The 23,783-nt window shown below is 32.9% G+C and overlaps 2 protein-coding genes across 2 annotated transcripts in view; both read right to left on the bottom strand.

Annotated features, from left to right (window-relative positions):
- Positions 1 to 23,783, bottom strand: part of LOC114337532 (facilitated trehalose transporter Tret1-2 homolog) — a 337,833-nt gene that overhangs the window by 87,422 nt on the left and 226,628 nt on the right. The window lies entirely within an intron of this gene.
- On the bottom strand, positions 602 to 23,763 carry LOC114337530 (GATOR complex protein NPRL3). The gene is made up of 9 exons (XM_050643298.1): positions 23,247 to 23,763; positions 21,586 to 21,798; positions 18,398 to 18,509; positions 17,971 to 18,145; positions 12,098 to 12,245; positions 10,774 to 10,972; positions 10,027 to 10,179; positions 7,122 to 7,224; positions 602 to 2,035 (listed from the first exon to the last, which is right to left on the bottom strand). Exons 1-9 carry the CDS (start codon positions 23,659 to 23,661, stop codon positions 1,823 to 1,825), a joined length of 1,731 nt encoding a protein of 576 aa, XP_050499255.1. The 5' UTR covers positions 23,662 to 23,763; the 3' UTR covers positions 602 to 1,822.

The following is a 23,783-nucleotide window of genomic DNA, read 5'->3' as shown; positions in this document are numbered from 1 at the left end:
CCCAAAGTAGCCCGGAGAAAGTAAAGAGATTATTTATTATTCAGACATCGACGTGGTTAGATCAGAGACGTTGTCCACCAACTAGTTACTGTCGTATTTAGTGTTCTAAATAAATATATTCTGGTAAATAGTGTTTTAACAAATCAATCCCATCATCGGGGGTAACAACCCCCAGGACCAAGATAAAATCGTTTTGAATTTTTAACATGCTCTCTGTTCTTGTGAGTGTTTTAATTAATTGGACAAGATAAAGCGGTATTTGAAATTCTACCATAGCAAGTAGAAGTTTACCTCTATTAACTGAGTCGTATGCAGCTTTGAAACTTTGAAGTTCAAGAATATGTGTCGACACCAAACTCTAGGGTTTTTTTTTCAAAAATCTGCCTCACTGTAAATATCTGGTCCGTTGTTGATTTATTAGGACGGAAACCGCACTGATATCCTACCACTATTTGTTCGGCGTAGGGGAGGAGTCTTTTGTACGGTACGTTGGACAACACTTTATATGCCATATTGAGTAGAGTGATGCCTCTATAATTAAATATTACTGTTCAATATTCGAACTGCGGTTCTAAGTATAAAAAGTAAAGAAACGACGAAGAGTTTTGTAAAACTTTTATTTTTAAAAAATCGATATATATTTTTTTTTAGTATTTGGTATGTATAAAAATGCAATTACAACAAATAAATAAATAAATCTATAATCACAAACAACTAGGAATTAAAAGCCAAATATTACCACGATTCCAGGACCTTGAAATATATTGATATCATTAAAGGTATATTCAGTGTATTTCTCTGCTTTCAATATTCTCTCTCTCACATAAAATAAGTCTATACTAAAACCACAATCAAGATGCATTAGAAATAAACAAACCTAGACACGTTAAATGTTACAAGGAGCACTCCTAAATAATGTGTAAGTAAATAATGATTCGGGAGTGCTCCTAGTAGCATTCAACGTGTCTTTGATTGTTTATTACTAATGCATCTTGGTTGTGATTTTAGTATAGTCACATTCATGTTTTCGCTTCAATTCCACTTCGATATCTATATACATTTCAAGGAATATTTGATTAAAGGAATGTCGAAGTTATATCGATAGGGTGTACTTTTGACAAGGTCCACTCTACCTTCAAACATTTGTATTCCTGACGAGTACGTGTGAATTTATTGAAAAGTGGAATATTTGAAAAATAAAATAACAATAAATAATATTATCGAGCCAATGAAAAAACCATAATTAATGAGGAATTTTAGAAGAATTTTAGAAAGAACAAAAATTTCGGAAAGTTATATCACTCCATTTTCAGTTTTTAAATCTCCTACTGTCATTGCACCTTCGACATTTTCTGTATAGGGGCATCTTGGTCTCCCTTGTTTTCTTCTAGTTGGCGAAGTCCATTTTTTTATCTCTTTCGGTCATCATCATTTTCTGCAGGTGTCCATACCAGTTTATTTTTTGGCTTCAATTGTCTATATATCGTCTTCAGTAGCTCATTTCGCCGACCTTAATTTTTTATTTGTTTCTTTCATTTATTTCCCTTATTTTTAAATAATTTCATACCCTGTCTTAATTACGATTTTTTGCGATGGCTCTAAATAAATTTTAATTTTAAATTAATAGTTTTTAATTTCCAGATATATTTTTTTCTAGAATAGTTTTCAGTAACTAAATAAAATGTACAATGCGACCTAAGAGATGTTACAAGGATTTCAAAATAGCATAACCGGCATCTACTAATTTTTTAACATTGGACAAATAATTTTGTACCACCATCTCACAAATGAAATCCAGTCAATAATAGAATTTCATCGTGTGCTATGAAGAGCAGGAAAACATTGCTATAGCAGGATCTTCCGTCTCGTACGTAATCAGCACGTCCCTAAACTTGTCCAACAATTGTAGTAATTGACTCCTTCGTAGGTTTTCCAGGTACATGATTTCTTCCACGTGGTGGTTGCCTTGAAAGTATTCTTTTCTACATAAGCGGGCGAATAGTTTCAGGTCCTCCGGTGTATTTGTGGCAGGAATCTACAATACATTACACGTGGATCGAAAGATAATTTTTTGGACAATTTAAACAGTCAAATAAAAAAATCGAATGCGAAATAGTTGCATAAGGTGCTAACCAACTAAAAATACATTATATATTTGAGAAATATAATTTGAGAAAATAGTCCAAAAAATTTGTTTGTATGAAAATAAAACATGTAATACACTCCTGGCCAAAAAAATCCGGACACTTTAAACTTGGGTCATTTTTGATGTCTCGAGTTTCCTAAACCTGTTGTCCGATTTGAGTGATTTTTTTTATGTTATAGGATTATTCTCTAAGAATATCGATGTAGTGTTGCTGAAGAGGTAAATGTCATTGTATACCGGGTGTCACAATAATAGTATGTTTTTTCCTCAAAGTTCAGAACACCCTGTGGAATATTCTAGCATTTAAAAAATATTGAAATTAACACTCAATTGTAGCCTAAGCCTTTTTTAACATTCTGCTTTATGACTCATTCACTTATGTTGGATAATGAAAAAGTTAAATAATTTGACAACTAGCCATGTTCTGCATCAATACAGGGTGTTTCTAAATAAGTGCGACAAACTTTAAGAAGAAATTCTGCATGAAAAAATAATGACCGTTTGATTTATTAACATATGTCTGCAAATGCTTCATTTCCGAGATACAGGATGTTAAATTTTTCTTACACACAGACGATTTATTTCTTGCTCTAAAACCGGTTGAGATATGCAAATGAAATTTGGTGGGTTTTAAGAAGTAGAAATTGCGCATTTATTTTACATACAATTATGTATTTTATATTCACCATTGGCGTGCACACCTGTCATATAACCCGGTTATATACCATGTATGCACGCCAATGTTGAATATAAAATTTTTTGTTGTATGTCAAAAAATGTAAAATAACTACTTCTTGAAACCCACCAAATTTCATTTCCATACCTCAACCGATTTTAGAGCAATAAATAAATCGTCAGTTTGTAAGAAAAAATTCAACATACCGTATTTCGAAAACGAAGCATTTGCGGACATTTTTTCATGTAGAATAATTAACGCTTAAGGGTTGTTGCACTTATTTAGAAACACTCTGTATTGATGAAGAACATGGCTAGTTGTTAAAGTACCTAACTTGTTAAGAAAGCCTAAGGCTACAATTGAGTTGTAATTTCAGTATTTTTTAAATGCTAGAATATTCCACAGGGTGTTCTGAACTTTGAGGAAAAAACAGTATTATTGTTACACCCGGTATACAACGACATTTACCTGTTCAGCAACAATATTACTATATCGAGATTCTTAAAGAATAAGGCTATAACATAGTAAAAAATTACTAAAATCGGACATCAGGTTTAGGAGATTCGAGACATCAAAAATGACCCATTTTTAAAGTGTCCGGATTTTTTTGGCCAGGAGTGTACAAAATATTGCAAAAAACAATTGTTATTTGGACTTCCAAAAAACTGATATAACTTGTTTAAAATAGAGGCTGGACAAAAATATTATTCAATATCATATAATCAGAATTAACATAAAATAATCAACAATCCGTACAGGCTTTTCGACACGTTATAGTTTTTAATTTCATGGATGGACCAGGCGACTGATGTTAATGTTATGTTTATGTAGAATAAGAAGGGATGGGAAATCATTCATAGGTACACTTGTTAAATAAATAAAGAGCGGAAATTTGGTTATCTGGGTCATATTATGAGTAGTAAGCTGATAGATGGCTTGTTGCGATTCATTCTTCGGGGCTAGGTGTACGGAAAGAGGGGCCAGTGAATATAAGAATCTCTTGGTTTCAAAAACTGAAAAAATGCCCCTGCACTGGATTATTCCGAATAACTGCCAGCAAAGTAAGGCTAGCCATGTACGCAAACATCTGGAACGCTGTTATAGGCACCGTCAGAATGTCAGAAGAAGTACTTAAACCAGTATGACCCTATGGCAACCAACTATGGGGATGTGGAAAAAAACACCAATGTTAACTTCAACCGGAAATGTCAAATTAAAATCATAAGATGTATAGTACATTATCCATGGTAGATCAGATTTATTTATTTAGCGTATGGACTTCTAAAATAGAATGAATAAACCTAAATATTAATGTCCAATTTATATAGCCATTCAATTGCTTCTGGGGAACATACCACAAGTCCTGAACCTGATGAAGGTTTCCACGGTAGGCACGGTTTAGTCAGTTTGAAACACAATGGTCTCTCTAGATGATCCGCAACTGCACCGTAGCCTTTCGCACGACACCATTTGAAAAGCGAATTAGCACATTTACCATGTCCGGTACGTATGCGATTAAGCCTCGCCCAAATGATCCGAGGCAAATTTGATCTGATGAAACCCTGAGTTGGGATGGATATCTGAATATAGTCTGACTCTGTTGTTGGCATCCATCTTGTGGACCATTGCCTATGTATATCATAGGAATCACAAATTTTTCGGGCAAATCTGATTGGAGGATTTATAGATCTCGGTCGCTGGTGCTCTTTTGAGATGTCTGGTATGTCTTGATGGATTGGTAATTGTATGTCGGCTACAATTCTCTGGCACTCTCTCACTAATGCTGCTGTGCGGCGTAGATCTGGTGGAGCAATATTGCTCAAAGTAGACATCCATCTCGCTGTGGTTGTTTTTATTGTTCCAGTGATTATTCTCATGGTTTGATTATGTTAGACATCGATTTTGTTTGTATGTGCACTATTCAGCATACTGGTGCACAATATTCTGCCATTGAAAAAACCAAAACTAGAGCAGAGGTCCGAAGTGTAATCTGTAGAAGCACCCCAAGTTGTTCCAGCAAGTTTTGTTATTTTATTCTTAGTTTATCGACTGCGTTTGTAAGATGACTTTTGAAGGTGAGTGTTCTATCAAGTGTGACGTCTAGATATTTGGGGTTGTTATGTTTAATATCTGTATCATTTACATTGATAGTATCGCCCGCAAGTTGATTGGACAGGTGAAAGAGACAGGTTTCAGTTTTGCTTGTGTTAGGACGTAAGCGCCAGTTCTTAAAGTAGTTACTTAGTGTAGTAGAGCAGAAATGATGATCTACACAGAGATCTTAGAATTCCAGCTATCAAATAATGGTAGGGGAGCCCAAGCGGGGATTTTTGCAGTTACTCGAGCGCGTCAGGTTATCATATGGAGAGAAACCTGGTACCCTGCAGATGTACGTCTACCATATATTGGCTCTTAACACAGGGGAGTTCGTTAAGGGGGGCCCGAAAAAAAAAATCTATCCTTAAAAAAACTCCAAATTGTCAGATTAAGATAACTTTAGTTAAATACATGCAAAAGAGTGTATATTTCAAAAATCTGACGATTTGAGCTGGGCGTAAGGAAATGGGCGAGTCGCAAAGTTTCACAAGGAAAAAGCGAATATTTCGCGAAATAAATGACAGATCGAAAAAATAAAAAATTTGTGCTCAATATTTTTTAAAAATCTATCGAATGATACTATACACGACCTCCCACGGAGAGGGGTGGGGGGTAAATTTAATATTTTAAATACGAATCCGGCGATATTTCGCGAAATGAACATCAGATCGAAAAACTGTAAAATATACTTATTCAATATTTTTGAAAAATCTATAGAATGGCACCACACACGACCTCCCACGGAGGTGGGGTGGGGGGTTACTTTAAAATCCTAAATAGAAGCCCCCATTTTTTATTGCAGATTTGGATTCCTTACGTAAAAATAAGTAACTTTCATGCGAAACATTTTTTCGAATTATGGATAGATGGCGTTATAATCAGAAAAAAACGATTGTTGGAAGTGGAAAATTAAATTAAAATATGGCAAGCGCCCACTAAAATGGAAAACTTTACTTAAGTTTTTTTGGCTTTGGGACCTACTCTTCACAACCCAATAGGTCCCCAAAGCGCTCGAGTGACTGCACATTTAGCATACTTTGCTCCCCTACCATGAAGAAAATAGCCAGAAAATCCTAAAATACATTACATTTGCTTACTACTGTCGAGGTTTTGCAGCTACTAGAACGCTAAGACCAAAGAAGAAAACTGAAAAGAAGGAAGTCTTAAAGCCTAATATAAGTGTTCAGTGTAGAAGCAAATCCGAGTGGTAAAGAAAGGCAATCCGAGTGGCAATAAAAAACACTAGTGATTTGACCTTATTAATTAATTCCCTTTCAATTTGATTAAGATAAAAATAAAATAAAAATTCCATTTTTATTCAGTTGCAATGCGAAGGCAAAACAATCTTATTTTTCAATTAGAATACGGAGCGCAGTCCAGCCCTCTGAAACGACGATTTTTGACTCTTGTTGGAGTCTCATTGGAGAGAACGTAGGCCTGCTACTCCATACTCCAATTGGCCAACACCGAGAGTTTATCCCCCAGACCGCAACTGACGTGAATGGACTAGGTGACTAGCGTCATCTGGCAATTGAAAGATGAAGTAGTTTTCAATCCTAATAGCAATATGAATAATATTTAAAAATATTAAAATATTACTAAAAGATTTTTAAATTGAAAACTTATAGGTCCATTTCCTTGGTAACACCTCCATGACTTCTAAAATTTGCAATCCAGATGGATGCTGAAGCGAAGAAGACAAAAGGGAATTCCCAAAATAGTTACTCAAAGAAGTAACGACCAATATAAAAATAAAATAAAAATTCAATTTTTTACAATGCGAAGGCAACTGAATAAAAATGCCTTCGCATTGCAACTGAATAAAAATGGAATTTTTATTTTGTTTTTATATTGGTCGTTACTTCTTTGAGTAACTAGGTCCATTTTCTGTTAGAATTTACCAGCTGAACAGACGGGGTCATGAATTGTAAGTTTTTGAATTCCCTCTTGTCTTCTTCGCTTCAGCATCCATCTGGGTTGCAAATTTTAGAAGCCATGGAGGTGTTACCAAGGAAATGGACCAATAAGTTTTCAATTTAAAAATCTTTTAGTAATATTTTAATATTTTTAAATATTATTAATATTGCTATTAGGACTGAAAACTACTTCATCTTTGATTAAGATAAATTAATTTGTGGCCAAAGACCGCATTCAATATAATTTAAAACATAGTACTTGTTCTCTGGTACTGTTCGTACTTACTTTGAAAATAGAACTTCTTTCTTCATCGGGAAAATCCAGAAGTAATTCCTCCTGGTAGTCTTGTTTATCGTCTTCTGTAGAGGTAAAACTAACATTCTCTAACCTAAAACACCATTCAAAAATGAATGAAAGAGAACAATAATAAAAAACAGTTAGCAACTGGAATAAACAATAGCCTAAAGAAAAAGATCCGAAAATGAGAAATCTTTAAAAAGATCTACTAACTCCAACGAAGGAGATACCAAACAGAAAGAAAAGCACAAGAGCTAACACAGACGAAGCGGCGTACGTCGAGTGGACCGCCGTGACGACGTCGACAGCGGCGCCTTGTTTTACTTTACTTATATGGAGTAAGACACACCAAGTGCTCTCGACTTTTTCGTCGAGTCGACGCACAGTGTTCAAAATTGGTCAAAACGTGATCGAAACTAAATTTGTTTAAACTGTAAAAGTGATCCGGCTGAAAACTTGGAATATTTGAGGTATTATACCGTATAACGAGTATTATTAAAGAGTAAAGAGAATTACTTAAAAAATATCGTTATACAGGGTGTTTCTTTAAGAATGTCCAATTTGATTTGTAGATTTTAGACCTCAAAATATTAGGATTTAACCCAAATCACTTAAATAAAATGTGGCTCGTTACAGAGTTACAGGGTGTTTTATTTAAAAATTTAAATAATTTTTTGCTCATTGGTTTAAAACTATTTGACGTATCCTTTTCATACTTGGCAAAAAGTGTGGGTACTGTACACCCTATAAAATTATGTTAAACAATCGTTTCTGCCTATTACCAGAGGCGTACGACAGGGGACAGTGAATGGTTGAGCCTTCCCAAATTCTACACTACTGGCGGAAATGCCATTTTAGCACAATTTTTCGATTCTACAATACTATCTCTATGTAAATAACATACATTTCATTCGCAACGATAAAGTCATCAGTTTTCGAGATATTTGAAGTTAAACATGAAACGGCACAGATATTTAATTAATGTATTGTGCCGCTTAATTTTAAACTTCAAGTATCTCTATTACCAATGATTTTATCGTTAAGACTGAAGAGTATATTATTCATTATTAATGATAAAATCAAGTTTTCTCGAGATATTTTAAAATTAAGCGACACAATACATTATTCAAAATATCTGTGCCGTTACTTGTTTAAGTTCAAATATCTCGAAAACGAATAATTTTATCGTTAGGTGTGAGGAGTATGTTATTTACATGGCGAGTATTGGAGAATCGAAAAATTGCGCTAAAATGGAAATTCCGCCAGTGGAGTAGGAATTGGAAAGGATCAACCCCTCACTGTCCCCTATCTCGTACGCCTCTGGGACTAACTAGAAACGGATATTTAACATAATTTCATACGGTGTATAGTACCTTCACTGTCTGTCAAGTATGAGAAGGAAACGTAGAATAGTTTTAAAATACTGAGCATAGTTTTTAAATTTTTAAATAACACACTCTGTAACTCTGATTTTGTTTAAATCTTAATATTTCGAGGTCTAGAATCTACAACTCAGACATTGGACATTCTTAATGAAACACTCTGTATATATATTTTTAACAGTGTTATGCGTGGTAAGAAATACTCAATACTTTTAGAAAAAAAAACACAGTATTATTGGTACACCCGGTATACAATGACATCTTACCCGTCTAGCAACAATATTATTACGGAGATATTGTTAAAGAATAAGGATATAACATATTAAATAACTTAAATCGGACAAGAGGTTTAGGAAATTCGAGACATCAAAAATGTCCCATTTTACAGGTGGTGCGTTAATTTTACTGCTTAGTGTATTAATATACACGGATTATGCGACAGATTATGACGGAAGCTCGAAACAAATGAGAAGCGTTGAAAATTCCCTATAACGTATCTGCGCGTAGAGCTAACAATTTTTGATGAATTCGCGCACATTTACATTTACTCCAAATCCCAACATTTTTCCCAATCGCGCCTAAAGAAATATAACTTCAATAAATTGTTAATATAGCTATTTATAAAACGAATGTACAATATATTCTCTATTAAGCAAAAACACTACTTCATCAAAACTAAAATCTCTTTTCGCAACCCCAACAAATATCATGTGTTTGACATACGTACATGTAAACAATACGTACGAATACAATTAATTCAGACTAAGCGCGCGCAGCGCTCGATGCAATGCGCCATGTACTCAGTTGCGCAGTTTTCCGCAGTTTGTATTATATATTTTTTTATTCCTTACATTGTAATCTTTCATCTAGTGAAGGATTTAACGTGGCACAAGATGGCACAATAAACGTAATACGCTGTCAAACATTAATTTTATCAAAAATTGTATAGGTTTTTAGACAGCCGATTATATCAAAATTATAATCACCTTTCCGTGAAGCTAACTAAATCATTTTAATCTTTAAAGTATGTATTTTTATCTCCAATAATTACTTTTACATTAGTTATCCACATAAATGAAGTAATAATCAAAGTAGAAGGCATATTCTGAGGATTTAAATTTGATGTATAAAATTATATTGAATTTTGTACTTTTGATCATTAATACATCTGGCCATAACAAACTTAAAAAATCAATTTTTGCTGAAAAGTTGCATCATGAGGAGTACAAACAAACCCCTTAATTTCTGCATTCTCAGATATTTTTTTTTTACTTTCGATCACGTTTCCTTCAATATTGAACACTGTGCGACGGTCGCTCGACCCATGCTGGAAACCATGCGTCGCTAGTCGGTTTTACCGACATCTAGCGACATATCATAAATGCGTGTCTCGTGATACAATACAGACGGTTGAGCTGTTTTCCGGCCACTTTTTCTAATAATTTAAAAGACAAACCCCTTATAAGCACAACTTTTCTCTTACTGACACGTCTAAAATTCTCTAAACTTACGTAATATTTCTGTTAGTTATCAGTTCCGGCGCCTCTGATATATTAGATGCTCCACTTTCCGATTCAGTTCTTTCTGTATGGGTTATTTGGTAATTTGACATTACAGTACTACTTCTGGGTGATGGTGATGTCAAATGTTTCTTATGATTATCACTACAACAAAAAAATTAATACTTTTAATATATTCGTAAATTATTGTTTCGACATTAACAAAACATATACCTACCACTATGTTAGAAAAAGTTGTTTAGTTTTTTACTTAAATATTTTATTTTTATCATTTAAAACGTTTTAACTACATATTCCCCCGTTGATTAATAACTTTTTTAACATTCATAATATCTCTAAATGTTCGAGAGCCAAGTAAAGGCACTTGGCACAAGCAAAGTACAAAAATTTTGGAAAAGTAGCGATTTATTTTTCAACAGAGTCTCCTTTTCAGCTCGACATACTTGACCCAGCGATGCTACAACTTGTATAATCCCTCTGAAAAATGTGTTTTCTCGAGGTCTACAAACTAGGCCTCCATGGCGGCGAAGAAATCCTCATTCGACTCAAATTTCTGCGAGGCAAATAACTTTTTCAAGTTTGAAAACAAAAAGAAGTCGGACGGAGTAAAATCTGGAAAATACGGTGGATGGGGCAGCAGTTCATAGCTCAATTCGACCAATTTGGCCGTGGCGAATATTAACTTAATGGAATTACGAGATTAGCTGAATTACTTGAGTTCATAAATGGTTAACTTACGTTTTATGTAGTACTAATCCATTATCAGTGGGCATATACTGAATGTATGTGTGAAGTTGTAATAAAAGGTGATGTTGTAGCATCCAAATAATGGTCTGTACCAGTTGAGACTGTTGCGTAGGGTGACACAGCGGATTGCACTTTTGTCCTAAAGAGGTCGGTAATGAAAATTCGCTGATGACTCTTATTAAGTTTAAGCCTAAAACAAGAACGGGTGAATGCTTTAAAAAATGATAAATTATTTGTTAGGTAATCTGATCGATACTAAGTTCAAATCACACTGCCACCTACACTAATTAATTTGGTTTAAAGTTGATCCCAAATCCTTTTTTCAAGTGCGTCATAGTTTGCTGAATTCGCTCTTACACATTAAGCTCGAAGTGACAGAAAAAACGTACGTCCGTGATTATTATACATAGAACTTGGAAAATTATGTATTCGTTGAAGGGTTTTCCATATTAAAGCGACATGTATCATTGGTTGACAATTACAATACTCTAAATAGATAACCAGGGTTGGCAGGTTTAAACCAACATGCTTAAAACCTTGGTTTAAACCAACTGGTTTTTTTCTTAAAAAAACCAGTTGGTTTAAATCTGGTTTTTTATTTTTATTTTTTTTTACTGAGCCTCCAAACTGGTGTTTTTAAATGAAGTTTTTACTACAGCTGCCGCAAATTAAGAAAATTAAGATAAATAATTTATATTTTTTTACTTTCGAACTTAGTTATTTTGAATATTGTAACGTTTGATGATGTTTTTTTGTTATATTAATTTTTAGTGTGTGTAAATAAAAATAAAAGTTGTCTCAATCATTTTTTTTCATTGTTTATTAACCAAACCATATTATTGGTTTATTGGTTATTAACCATATTATTGGTTTAAACCAAAAAACCTGGTTTTTTTGGTTTTTGCCAACCCTGTAGATTACCAAGCCATGATGCGAATAAATATAATTTGAAACAAAAGTAATCAATCTATCGTGACAGTACTTTTACAATGTTAACGAATAAAATGACAATTGTAATTCTAGGTCAAAAATTTGTCAACGACATAAATATAAATATTTTGTCATTGGTATATTTGGACATTGTATAGTGAAATTATTGTATTATATATTTATTTTTTCCTTAAAATATTTTAAAAATTAATATTCTGGAAAATATTTATATAAACATTGATATATAAACATAAATATTCTGACAACTGTCAGATTTAATTAAAATATCATGCCTCGATTATCGACATTCTTAAAATCTTATATGACGTCAAAATTAGTGACGCACTGAAAAAAGGTTGGGGATCAACTGTATGTTATAGCTTACCTGGAAATGCTTCGCTAAACTTATCTACGAGTGGTGAATGAATGTGAATGGGAGCATTTGGAGATATGATATATTTATTCGTTGAACATACTGGAAATATCACTGTTGCTTTCGCCCAGTACACTAAATGAGCTGTTAGTTCAAACACCTACAATGATTTACATTTCAGTAACTTATTTCCAACCATTCACATTCTGTATTAGTGGACTCGTACACCAAAGCAATATCCTACAGAAATCGCATATAACATACATTGTGGAAAGATATGCAGTGAGAGCAGGGTTGCCAGGTCAGTTTTTATTTCTTCAGTAGTTTTGCTTTCAAAAAATCAGTAGAAATCAGTAGATTTTGAAGCTATGTGTAATACAGTAAATGATTATAGCCTTGATGATTTTTAATATCTGATAGGAGTGGCACAAGAAGAAGAAGAATACAGTAAAACCTGTGTTAACGGCCACCTGTCAAAATCGGCCAGTTTTAAAATTCTTCAAACCAATTATATGTAGAATGTAGATGCTCTTATTTATGACCTGGTATTTACGGCCACCTTTATAATATGGACGCGGCCAAATAATCTCATATTTTTAAAGCTTTCATAGAAATTTACCTGTTAAGCTTGTCACGCACGGAGAGCTAATTATTATACATTTCTAATTAATAAATTAAAAACAAATTTTAACTTATTAATTAGAAATCATTAAGGCCATGGGTACATAATTCGCAAATATTTTACGGCTATCCCTACTTTTGCTGTCTTCACACTGCAAATTACGTGTAGTAAAATTCACACTGGTATGGATATGTAAACATTACTAGAGAATGTCATTCTACTTGACAATGTCTTCATTAACTTAAAGAGATGGCTTTTGAAAGCTCTTGGATAACTGTTATTTGTATCATTGCAAATTATTAATTCAGTTAATAAATGTGATAATTTTTTCACTAACTATGTATTCAGTGATTGTAATAATTTGTTTGTACAAAAAAACTAATACTCAATCGAGAAAAGAGGAAAAGTGTTAAAGTGATTTTTTAATAATATATTGTTACTATGGAACGCTTACAATTTCGAACATCTTTAACAACAAAATACTTGGATCACAAAATATATTATCCTGATGTATTCTCTGCTTGGATCTTCCACAAATAATACAAAATAAATAACTTTTTATTAAGTTCACGTCTTAAATCAATTATTTATAAAATACACTATAATATATCAATAGTATTTAATCAACAACTCAAACTATTCCCGATACCATGTCAAATATTTAAAATTGTCACTGATTGTCAGTGTCTGACTGACAATATGCTGACAATATTATATTCGGCTGAATGCGTTGTAAGACAAAGATAGATTTAGAAAATATTACCACGGACAGTGTGTTCATTTTTTTCGAATCCTGAAAATACCAATAAATATTTTTGAAAAATTTAAACGCAGAATGAAAGACTAAATTATTACCGAGGGCCGAAAGTCCCTTAGAATAAATAAAAAGTTTATTTTGAATCAGATATTTGAAATTAAAAATAACACTAAATTTTCTCTTAATTTTTCACCCCTGTAACTTATTAAAATAAACATTATAGAAGTTCTTAGGGACTTTTGGCCCTCGCTAATAACGTAATCTTTCATTCTGCGTTTAAATTTTTCAAAAATACTTATTAGTTTTCTCAGGATTCGAAAAAAATGAATCCCCATTTGAATAGCATTGCAGCCGAAAATACGTAGTCTTCTTCTTAATGATTAATTAGCTCTCCATGCGTAAAGTATACGTTAAAAGCTGATTGGCTCGTATTTCCTTCTTAATGTGGAAGGGGTGTTTTGTTGTTTTGAAAATGTTTATTAATTTTTAATTTTCATTTGACTCTAATCAGAGTACGGGGATCCATTCTCGTTGGAACTTTACCGCGCTGGGCAGATGGGAGATGAATTATAAATCAACTTTTTGTGAAAAGAGCGTTGAAAGCTAAGAAAAAATTGGTGGAATCTGGTTATAAAATCACTTCAGATAAGACTACCCTACAGAGAGACCAATTTAAAAAAGCATTAACTGAACTTAATGATAAAAACAATGAAGTTGACGATAGTTGTTATATAATTCGTTACATCAATGGGTGTCCGAAAGTAGTCAAAAGGGATAACCACTCAGATAATGGCTCGAATAATAAAAGAAAAAACTAGTTAATACCCCATTACTAATGTATTATCAAAACGTTGGTGGACTTCGCACTAAATTAGCTGAGTTGGATTTAATGCTGAGTTGCTCAAGTTATGATATCCTTGTTATTACAGAAAGCTGGTTAAGCGAGGACATCTTATCTGAGGAGCTTGGTGGAGATAGTAGCTATAATGTTTTTCGTGCTGACAGGAACATGCAAGTTACATCAAAAACCAGAGGTGGCGGCATATTGGTATTTGTTAAAAGTTACATCCAAGCTTCAATTATTAAGAAAACTGAAAGCCACATCGAACAGTTGTTTATATTATGTAAATATTTTGGAACAAGTTTTGTGGTGGGCGGTGTATATATACCACCTGGATCAACTGAGGATCAATACAGTGACCACTGTCTGGCTGTTGAAGAAATCTGTGCTACATATCCTGATACCAAGTTTTACATAGTGGGTGATTTTAATCTGCCTAGTGTACAGTGGTCAAATTCTAATAATGGTGTTAAAGTAAACTGTTCTTCAGGTTCTCCAGCTCTTTATCTAGCACAAACATATGGTTTTTATAATATGCTCCAAATGATTAATACACCAAATAGCAGAAATGTATTTCTGGATCTTCTTTTTACCAATGATAATTCAATGGAATGTTGTAAGTCTTTAGATCCACTTTTTTGTGACTCTATTCACCATACCTCTTACACCTGTAATTTTAAAATAGGGAAAAATGAAATGTTAGATTCACTTAAAATAGAGGAATTTTATTTTGATTTTAAGAATGGCAATTATGAGGGTCTAAATGATTACTTATTTTCAGTAAACTGGGACAATATATTTACACATAATGATATTGACACTGTTGTGTCAGATTTTTATAATATCTTAACTTTTGGTATTGAATGTTTTATTCCACAGAAAAAATTTAGAACATCCAGCTATCCCTCTTTCTTCTCTAGGGAATTAAGAGAATTGATATCACTAAAAAAGAGTAAACATAAAAAATATAAGCTGTCTTATAGTGAAAGGGACTATCATGAATTTAGTATGTTGAGAGCACAATGTAAACGATTGAGTCAAGAGTGTCACAAAAATTATCTGACATCTGTAAATAGGGATTTGATTAGTAATCCAAAGAATTTTTGGAAATTCATTAATGGTAGGAGAACATCAAGTAATATTCCGAAAAACATGGTTCTAAATAATTCAGTTGCTACCAATGGTCAACAAATTGTTGACTTATTTGCTAATCACTTTTCTACAGTCTTCTCAAATGCAAAGGCAATGTCTCCTGAAAAATTTTATAGCCAAATTAACATAGATTGTCCTGTGATACGTGTATCTGAGGTTTTCGAAAAGTTAGGGACTCTTTCTAATAAGCTAATGATTGGGGCTGATGGCATTCCAAATCTTGTTTTAAAACAGTGCAAATATTCATTATCTCAGCCATTGTGTAAACTGTTTAATTTGTCTCTATCTACTGGAATTTTTCCCCATATCTGGAAAGAAAGTTATATCTCGCCTATATTTAAAACAGGCTCCAGAAATGATGTAAAAAACTATCGTAGTGTATCCATACAATCATCTATCCCAAAATTATTTGATAGTCTCATGTATAGTTATTTGAACTGGCATTGCAAACACATCATTATTGATGAACAGCATGGTTTTAGAGGAGGTCATTCCACAATGACCAACTTGCTTCTATACCATGGTAGGTTGTTGGATGCCTTGGAGAGGGGGTATCAAGTTGATGCTGTGTATACTGACTTCTCCAAGGCATTTGATAAGGTCAATCACTTGTTATTGGTTGAGAAGCTGAGAAATATAGGTTTCTCTGATAGATTGGTGGAATGGTTGCGTAGTTTTTTGTGCGATAGAAGGCTAGTAGTTAAAATCGGTAACTTTATATCTAGAGTGATTGAGGTATGTTCAGGGGTTCCTCAGGGGGGACACTGCTCTCCTTTGTTATTTAACCTGTTTGTTAATGACCTCAAAAAGGTCTTGAAGTATTGTGACTTTCTCATGTTTGCTGATGATCTCAAATTATTTTTAACTATACGTAATGATCTTGACATTAGTTTACTACAAAAAGATTTGGATAGTCTTTCTCAGTGGTGTGAACATAATCTCTTAGACCTTAATATTGATAAATGCTTTCAGATTTCATTTCATAGGAAAAAAAATAGAATACCATCATTCTATTCTATAAATGGGCAAAATCTTAAAATAAATGAGGTAGCTAAAGACTTGGGTATACTATTTGACTCCAAACTGAATTTTAGTGATCATATAGATAAACTAGCAGTAAAAGCGAACAGGATGTTAGGTTTTACACTAAGAAATTGTAAAGGGTTATCTTTGGAGGCAGTGAAGACAGTATATGTTGGGTTGGTCAGATCACAGCTTGAATATGGGTCAATTATCTGGTCTCCTCAGTATAATGTCTATAAGTCGTTACTGGAGAGTGTGCAACATAAATTCCTACGATATTATAATTATATGTTCAATCTGAATATGATTCCTGACCACAACTATTCTCATATTTTAAGGTATCTTAAACTGGATACATTAGAGAAGAGAAGAACCATGTTTGATATTTGCTTTGTTTTCAAACTATTGAATGGAAATATATCATGTTCAGAAATTCTTTCACAAATCAAATTTGCTGTTCCACAGAGAATGCTTCGACAAAATAACTTATTTTTTATTGGCTTTCATGCAACAAATTATGGTAGACACTCATTCATGAATCGATCCCTAGAGTTTATGAATAGAGAAGATAGATTGGATGTGTTTAATAACTCTTTTCAGTCATTTAAGAGAACTCTTTTGGAAATATGTTAATGTTATATTGCTATTACATATGTGCCAGTTTATTAGTGATAACTTATGTACCTAATGGATTTATTGTTTAAATAACTTTTTGTTCATTCTGTATGTGATATATTTGTACCTATATGTATCTTTTAAGCTTTTTTTAATAGGATGCTATTTAGATTAGTTTTGATATAGCCTTTAATCAAAAATGTACTATTATTTTTTTTTGTAATGGGGGTTTCCCGTCTAATAATAAATAAAAAAAAAAAAAAATTGTAAAATTCTCTCATCCCCCTTTTTCAGCATCCGCTATGGCTCGCATTTTTAGAAGCCTCGGAGGTGTGACCAGAGAATGGTTCCAATGTTTTAATCCGGTAGAATATAAAATGGTATTTCCAATATTATTTTATGTGCTATGTATTAGATTGAAAACTTTTTTCTAGCAGATGTCGCTACGGCATCCCAGCCATGTCGTTCGTTGCAATCCGTGACTGCACACCAGGGATTATTCTTGTTCAGTCAGAGAGAGCTGCATATATGTGCCTCCTGATGAAAGACTAAAAAGTCTTGAAACCGTTAGGGGCACTTGCAGTGCTCTCTGATTGAATTAAAATATAATGCGGCTGTAGTTTCGTATTGCAACAAAATTTGAACATGTTTATTCATTTTTAATTTTGGTCACACTGGTACAGATGGCCGATTTTGACAGGTGACTGTTAACACAGGTTTTACTGTATTATGCATGACTTAAAAAATCTATTGATTTCTACTGAATTTTTGAAAACTACTGAAAAAATAAAATTTGACCTGGCAACACTGATGTTGAGTGTTTCATGTTGCGTTTGGATAATGCTTTGGTATACGAGCCAACTTAAACAACTTACATGTGTTAGGGTCAGGTCAGAATCAGATGCTAATGTTTGTAAATTTTTTAAAGGAGAATATTGTGACAGCATTCGATCCAAAGAAGGAGACCCATCTAAAGATGTGAAATCGTTCATTTGTTGTAATGGATGAAGAAGTAATAAACTGTGATACGGTCTTAAAGCATTTAAACACCTACAAAATAATATAAAAAAAATAAAAACTATAGCGTTAAATCTAAAATATTTTTTCTATGCCCTACATTTAAAATATCTCTTATTTCAACGATATCTATACTGTTTACAGTTTTCGAGCTATCTTTAGCTAAGTTTTTATTTTTTTAAATAAAATCCACTAAACTAGCTCGTGAGCTTTGGTAGCTATGGTTTTCACAAAAATATTACATCAACAAATATGTTTTACAAAATATTTATAATCAAAACAAACCTGTCAATGTCAGCAGGCTCTACAATTTTGCCCCGCATGTGCCATTGATGAACTTTTTGTGGCAAACAAAAACTTAGCGGTATCCATCTATTTATTCTCAAACTAACCAATCCTAAAAAAATAAATGTCAATAATTTAATATAGATAAAGAAAAATAAATAAAGAGACTTACGTCTCTTTTAGTACATTATTCGCTCCGTACATGGTGGGGACACACAAAACTATGCCAACGTCCGTAGCGGCGAAATATGACAATTTTTGTAATGTTAGTGTCATTGTTTGTATAACAAATTTTATCAAAAATGGTAAATAAATATTATATATTAACGTCAAATATATCATATATGTGTATTGAAATGAACTGACAAAGGCAACATATTCAACATTATGTTAATAATTTACTTCATTAGTAAATACTTTGTAAATTTGTATTAGTAACGTAAATACTTTGCCTAACCTTAATAATAAATTTTTAGATCTAGTTTTTTGTACGCAGAGGGATGCAGTTGTGTCGATTTCTACTGATATTCTGTTGAATACTTCTCAACATCATTCAGCTTATACTATATTGTTACCTGCAGTTAATTTAAATTTGTTTCTTAAATATGATGTCTTTTATCATGATTTTAAAAAATGTAATTATCAGGTTTTAAATGAACATTTAGCAATAATTCCTTGGAACGAGGTATTAGATGTATCAGATATTAATTGCTGCATAGAAAATTTTTACCATATTTTATATGACGCCATCAGTATGTTTGTTCCTGTCAATCGGTTTAAATCGTTGAACTTTCCAGTTTGCTTTTCACGAGAATTGATTAAACTTGTCATACAGAAAAAAATAGCTCACCGGAATTTTAAAGCATCATGCAATTCATATGAGGAATTTTCAGTGTTAAGGGAAAGATGTAAATCATTACAAGCAGTATGTTATAAAAACTATTTAGAGAATATTCAAGCAAATCTTTCAAGCAATCCCCGCTCTTTTTGGAGACATGTTAATGCTACACGTGGGTCTAACGCTTATCCTAATGTAATGTCTAATGAAGGTGGGGATGTAATAGCTCAGTGTGGTGAGGAAATAGTCAATCTATTTGCCAATTATTTTTCGGGTACATATAATGATAGTGAGTATAATTTACCTCACTTTGAATTAGAGTACAGTGTAGATATCCAAACTCTGGAATTTAGTCTGACAGATGTTTTTGAGGGAATTATGAGTTTAAAAACTACATATGTATTCTTCAGAGCCTGATTGTATACTTGCAGCACTTATTAAGAACTGTATGTTTTTCCTTTGTAAAGCTTTACAACAAATTTTCAATTTATCATTGTCATCATCTATATTTCCACATTATTGGAAAAATAGTTTTCTTACACCTATCTATAAATCTGGCAATCGTGAGTGTGTAAATAATTATAGAGGTATAACTATTCAATCAGCAATCCCAAAACTTCTAGATAAATTGGTATCGATAAATCTTACCTGGACTTGCCGAAACATAATTATTGATGAGCAACATGGTTTTTCTAACGGAAAGTCAACTGTAACAAACCTTGTCAACTACCAACAATACTTGTTGGGTGGATTTGAGAATAAGATTCAGGTCGACACCATTTATACTGATTTCTCAAAGGCATTTGACAGGGTTAATCATAACCTGTTGGTTCATAAACTTCATGCGTCTGGCTTTAGTGAACCCATTGTTAATTGGTTTAAAAGCTTTTTGATGGGACGTACACAACAAGTTCGTATCAACAATTATGTTTCTAAAGAATTCCATTGTTGTTCTGGTGTCCCACAAGGCTCTCAGTGTGGTACCTTGCTCTTTAACTTGTTCATTAATGATATTGGTAAGGCTATCAAAAACTCACACTTTCTACTATTTGCTGATGATCTTAAGTTATTTCGTTACATACATGATATATCAGATAGAGATCTTCTGCAAGATTATGTTAATAATATATGTTTATGGTCGAAACAAAATGGTTTAAGCCTAAATCCGACTAAATGTTCTTGTATTTCATTTGGTCGTATAAATAATCTAACAGCTAATAGATATGTTCTTAATGATGTATTCTTGGATTCAGTTACTGAGATTAAAGATTTGGGTGTATTATTGGATTGTGCACTGACATTTAGAAGCCATTATCTTAAAATTAAGGAAACAGGATTTCGCAATCTTGGTTCTATTTATCGCAACAGTCATGATCTCTCACCTACTGAGTTCAAATTACTGTACTGCTTTCTAGTGCGCTCAGGGCTTGAATACTGCTCTGTTGTTTGGTCTCCATTTCATCAAGTTTACATTGATGGATTGGAGAGCGTTCAGCGGAAGTTTCTAAGATCCTAAGCTTATAAAGCACATACTAATATAAGAAATACTGAAAATTTCGTCACAGATTATTCTGGAATAATGTCTCAATTTAATGTTGCTACATTGAAGAACCACAGGTTGAGAGCGGATATGTTGTTTCTATTTAAAATTCTAAACAATGCTATTAATTGGACGGCGTTATGCATAACTCGACCAAGCGCCATTTCTTTAATATCGAGATAACAGCGGATTCTGGTGACACATAGCTAAAACTATCTTGGAAAAAATCCCTGTTACTGTCACGTTAACGGTTACTAAGAAAAACAAAACTAAACCAAGCGACATTAATCCACTTACCATTAAGCGACCATTAAGCAACCAAGAAACGAAAGACTTTGAAGCCATTTAACTCAAAACTATGTTTTGGCGCTTGGTCGAGTTATGCATAACGCCGTCCAATTGTCCCTCGTTATTGGATAATGTGTAATTAAACACAATACATAGAACTCAACACACTGCAATGTTTTACATTCCTTTTCATAGGACTGAGTATGCTTGTCATTTTCCCTTGTCGAGAATGCTCAGCTTATGCAATGACATGCTACTTGATCCATTCTGTCCAAGCATTAATGTCTTCAAAAGGCAGCTTGGGAGTTTAATGATTTAAATATGTGATATTTTTCATCTTCTGTAATTGGATATACTGTGTTATTTTACAAATTTTATTGTTTAATTGTCTTTTATTCGTTGATTTTTAATGTTTCTTGTACGTGATTTTTACTTTTACTATTTTTTTTGTATTCGTTTGTAAATGGTTCTACCTTCCAAATAAATAAATAAAAAAAAACATTATTAAAAGGAAATATTTACCAGTTGAACATAGATCATCATACATTTTCTTAATATTACCAGCTAACGAACACTTTTCCAAAATTATTTTAAAAGCACTACCTGGACCACTGGTATAACCATCATCATGAGCTGTAGTCATTAACTGAGTCTGCTCGGTTACATACCCACATCTTTTTTCTTCATACTTCAAAACAATTCCCATTCTTTTACTCAGATCATGATAACATTTAACTAAAATTATATAAATAACTATTAATTAATAAATACATTTTATAATATCATAACTTTTTTTAGATAAACATAAATTAAACTCGTGGAGCAGCCATGATAGATCAATTAACAACATTAACACATTAAACGCCACATGAGTTGTATTTAACTCAAGCCTTGTTTGGCCCAGGGGCTCAGTGAGTTAAATATAATTTACATTAACATTGCATTTACTTTACATAACATTTACATTCTGAACGTAGAGCCAGAAGGCAAAAATAAAAAATTTTAATGTGGCGGTTAATGTGTTTATTAGCAAAATTATAAAACACAATAAAATACGGGAAGAATGGAGAATTGGCGAACTAATCCTACTATTCAAAAAAGAAAATAAAAACAGCCAGAAAACTACAGAGGTATAAGCTTTTTAAATACTACCCTAAAACTTACAACTAAAATTTTACAAGAACAAATGAATTGGAGAAGTTCAGCAGTTGAACAACAGGGATTTTGTACTTTAAGATTGGTCTGGATGCAATATTCATCATAAAGCAAATTACTGAGAAATTATTAGAATATAAATGACCAGTATTTCTGTGTCTGATTAACTAGAAGAAAGCATTTGAATGAGTAAGATTCAAAGCTGTATAATGCATCTTCTGCATACTAGAGAAGTTCTCCTAAATATCAGAAAAACTATTGAAAACATCTATCAAAACAACAAAATGAATGTAGGAATAGATGGACATCTTACAGAACCCATAGATATAGGCAGTGGAAGATAGGGAGACTCATTGAACCCTATGATCTTCAATAATTTAAGCATGGATGAAATCATCAAAAGTGTCAACAAAGGAAGAGAATACAGAATGCGAAACAAATAAGTAAAAATACTCTGTTACGCAGATGATGCAATATTGATAGCCCAACATGAAGGTAACCAGGATGCTCCTAAGGGGGGTTACAACTACTGGAGGGTATGGAATAGTAATGATGTTAAACATATAAGTAGACCTCAAAGTACAATGGGGTGGGGGTTATGACCCCCAAAAGCCCCCCTGGTTTCAAGTCAAGAATTTACAAAGCCAGTGTAAGATCAATAATGACTTATTGCATCAGAAACAAGCCAAAACACAGCCACAACACAAATACTACTGGAAACAGCACTCACAGCAGAGATAAGAGTACTGAGAAGAATTACAGGAAATATGCTTAGAGATTGAAACAGAAGGGAAGACAGAAGAAAATACACTGTATAAATGCACACTAAATAGTAATAACCAATGTGGTCAAAACATCAAGAGATAAATCATCAATCTGTAGAGAAGCATTAGGTACTAACTAGGCAAAAGATGAAGTAACAACCTTCCATAGAGGCATCAATCTGTAAATGAACAAGCAGAATTATAAAGAGGAAGAAGATCAACTAATCAAGATAAAAATGCTTTAACAGCTTATTTTAAACTTACCAACAGAGTGACTTGCCAAAGCTTGCAAAGCAAACACAATATTAACTAACATACCAGACTCCGACTCATCCTCCTTTTCCTGTTTGTTTCTAAGTTGAAGTATCGTTGGGTGACTTACAAACCTTACATCATTTACTTTAAGCTCAAACTTTCTGTTACACAATTCAGTTTTAACCGCAAAAAGGGAAGAAAGAACTTCGTCAGTAAATCCGGTTAAATTTTCTTTATTAATATTAGAATGTGGTTGGTTATTTCTCTGCAGCAAATCATCTACTACAGGAAGAGTATAAGGATTTTTACGTCGAGTTCCTGAAGGTTCATTGCTGTGTTGAGTTTGAAAAGGATACCTAAATAGTAATCTGTCACCTTTACTGTCTGATTTTACCAAAATTATACATAATGGGCTTACTTCCATTATAACAAATTAATTATTAGCATCTCTTAAAATTAATTTTTTTATTGTGACAAAATAGAAAGTATATAACCTAGAAAAACAGTAAACAGATGTCTTCTGTCATGGTGTCATATTTCTGTCAT

Source organism: Diabrotica virgifera, chromosome 2 (genome assembly GCF_917563875.1).
Source record: "Diabrotica virgifera virgifera chromosome 2, PGI_DIABVI_V3a".
Lineage (NCBI taxonomy): Eukaryota > Metazoa > Arthropoda > Insecta > Coleoptera > Chrysomelidae > Diabrotica > Diabrotica virgifera.
This window is presented reverse-complemented; position numbering and strand designations above follow the sequence as displayed.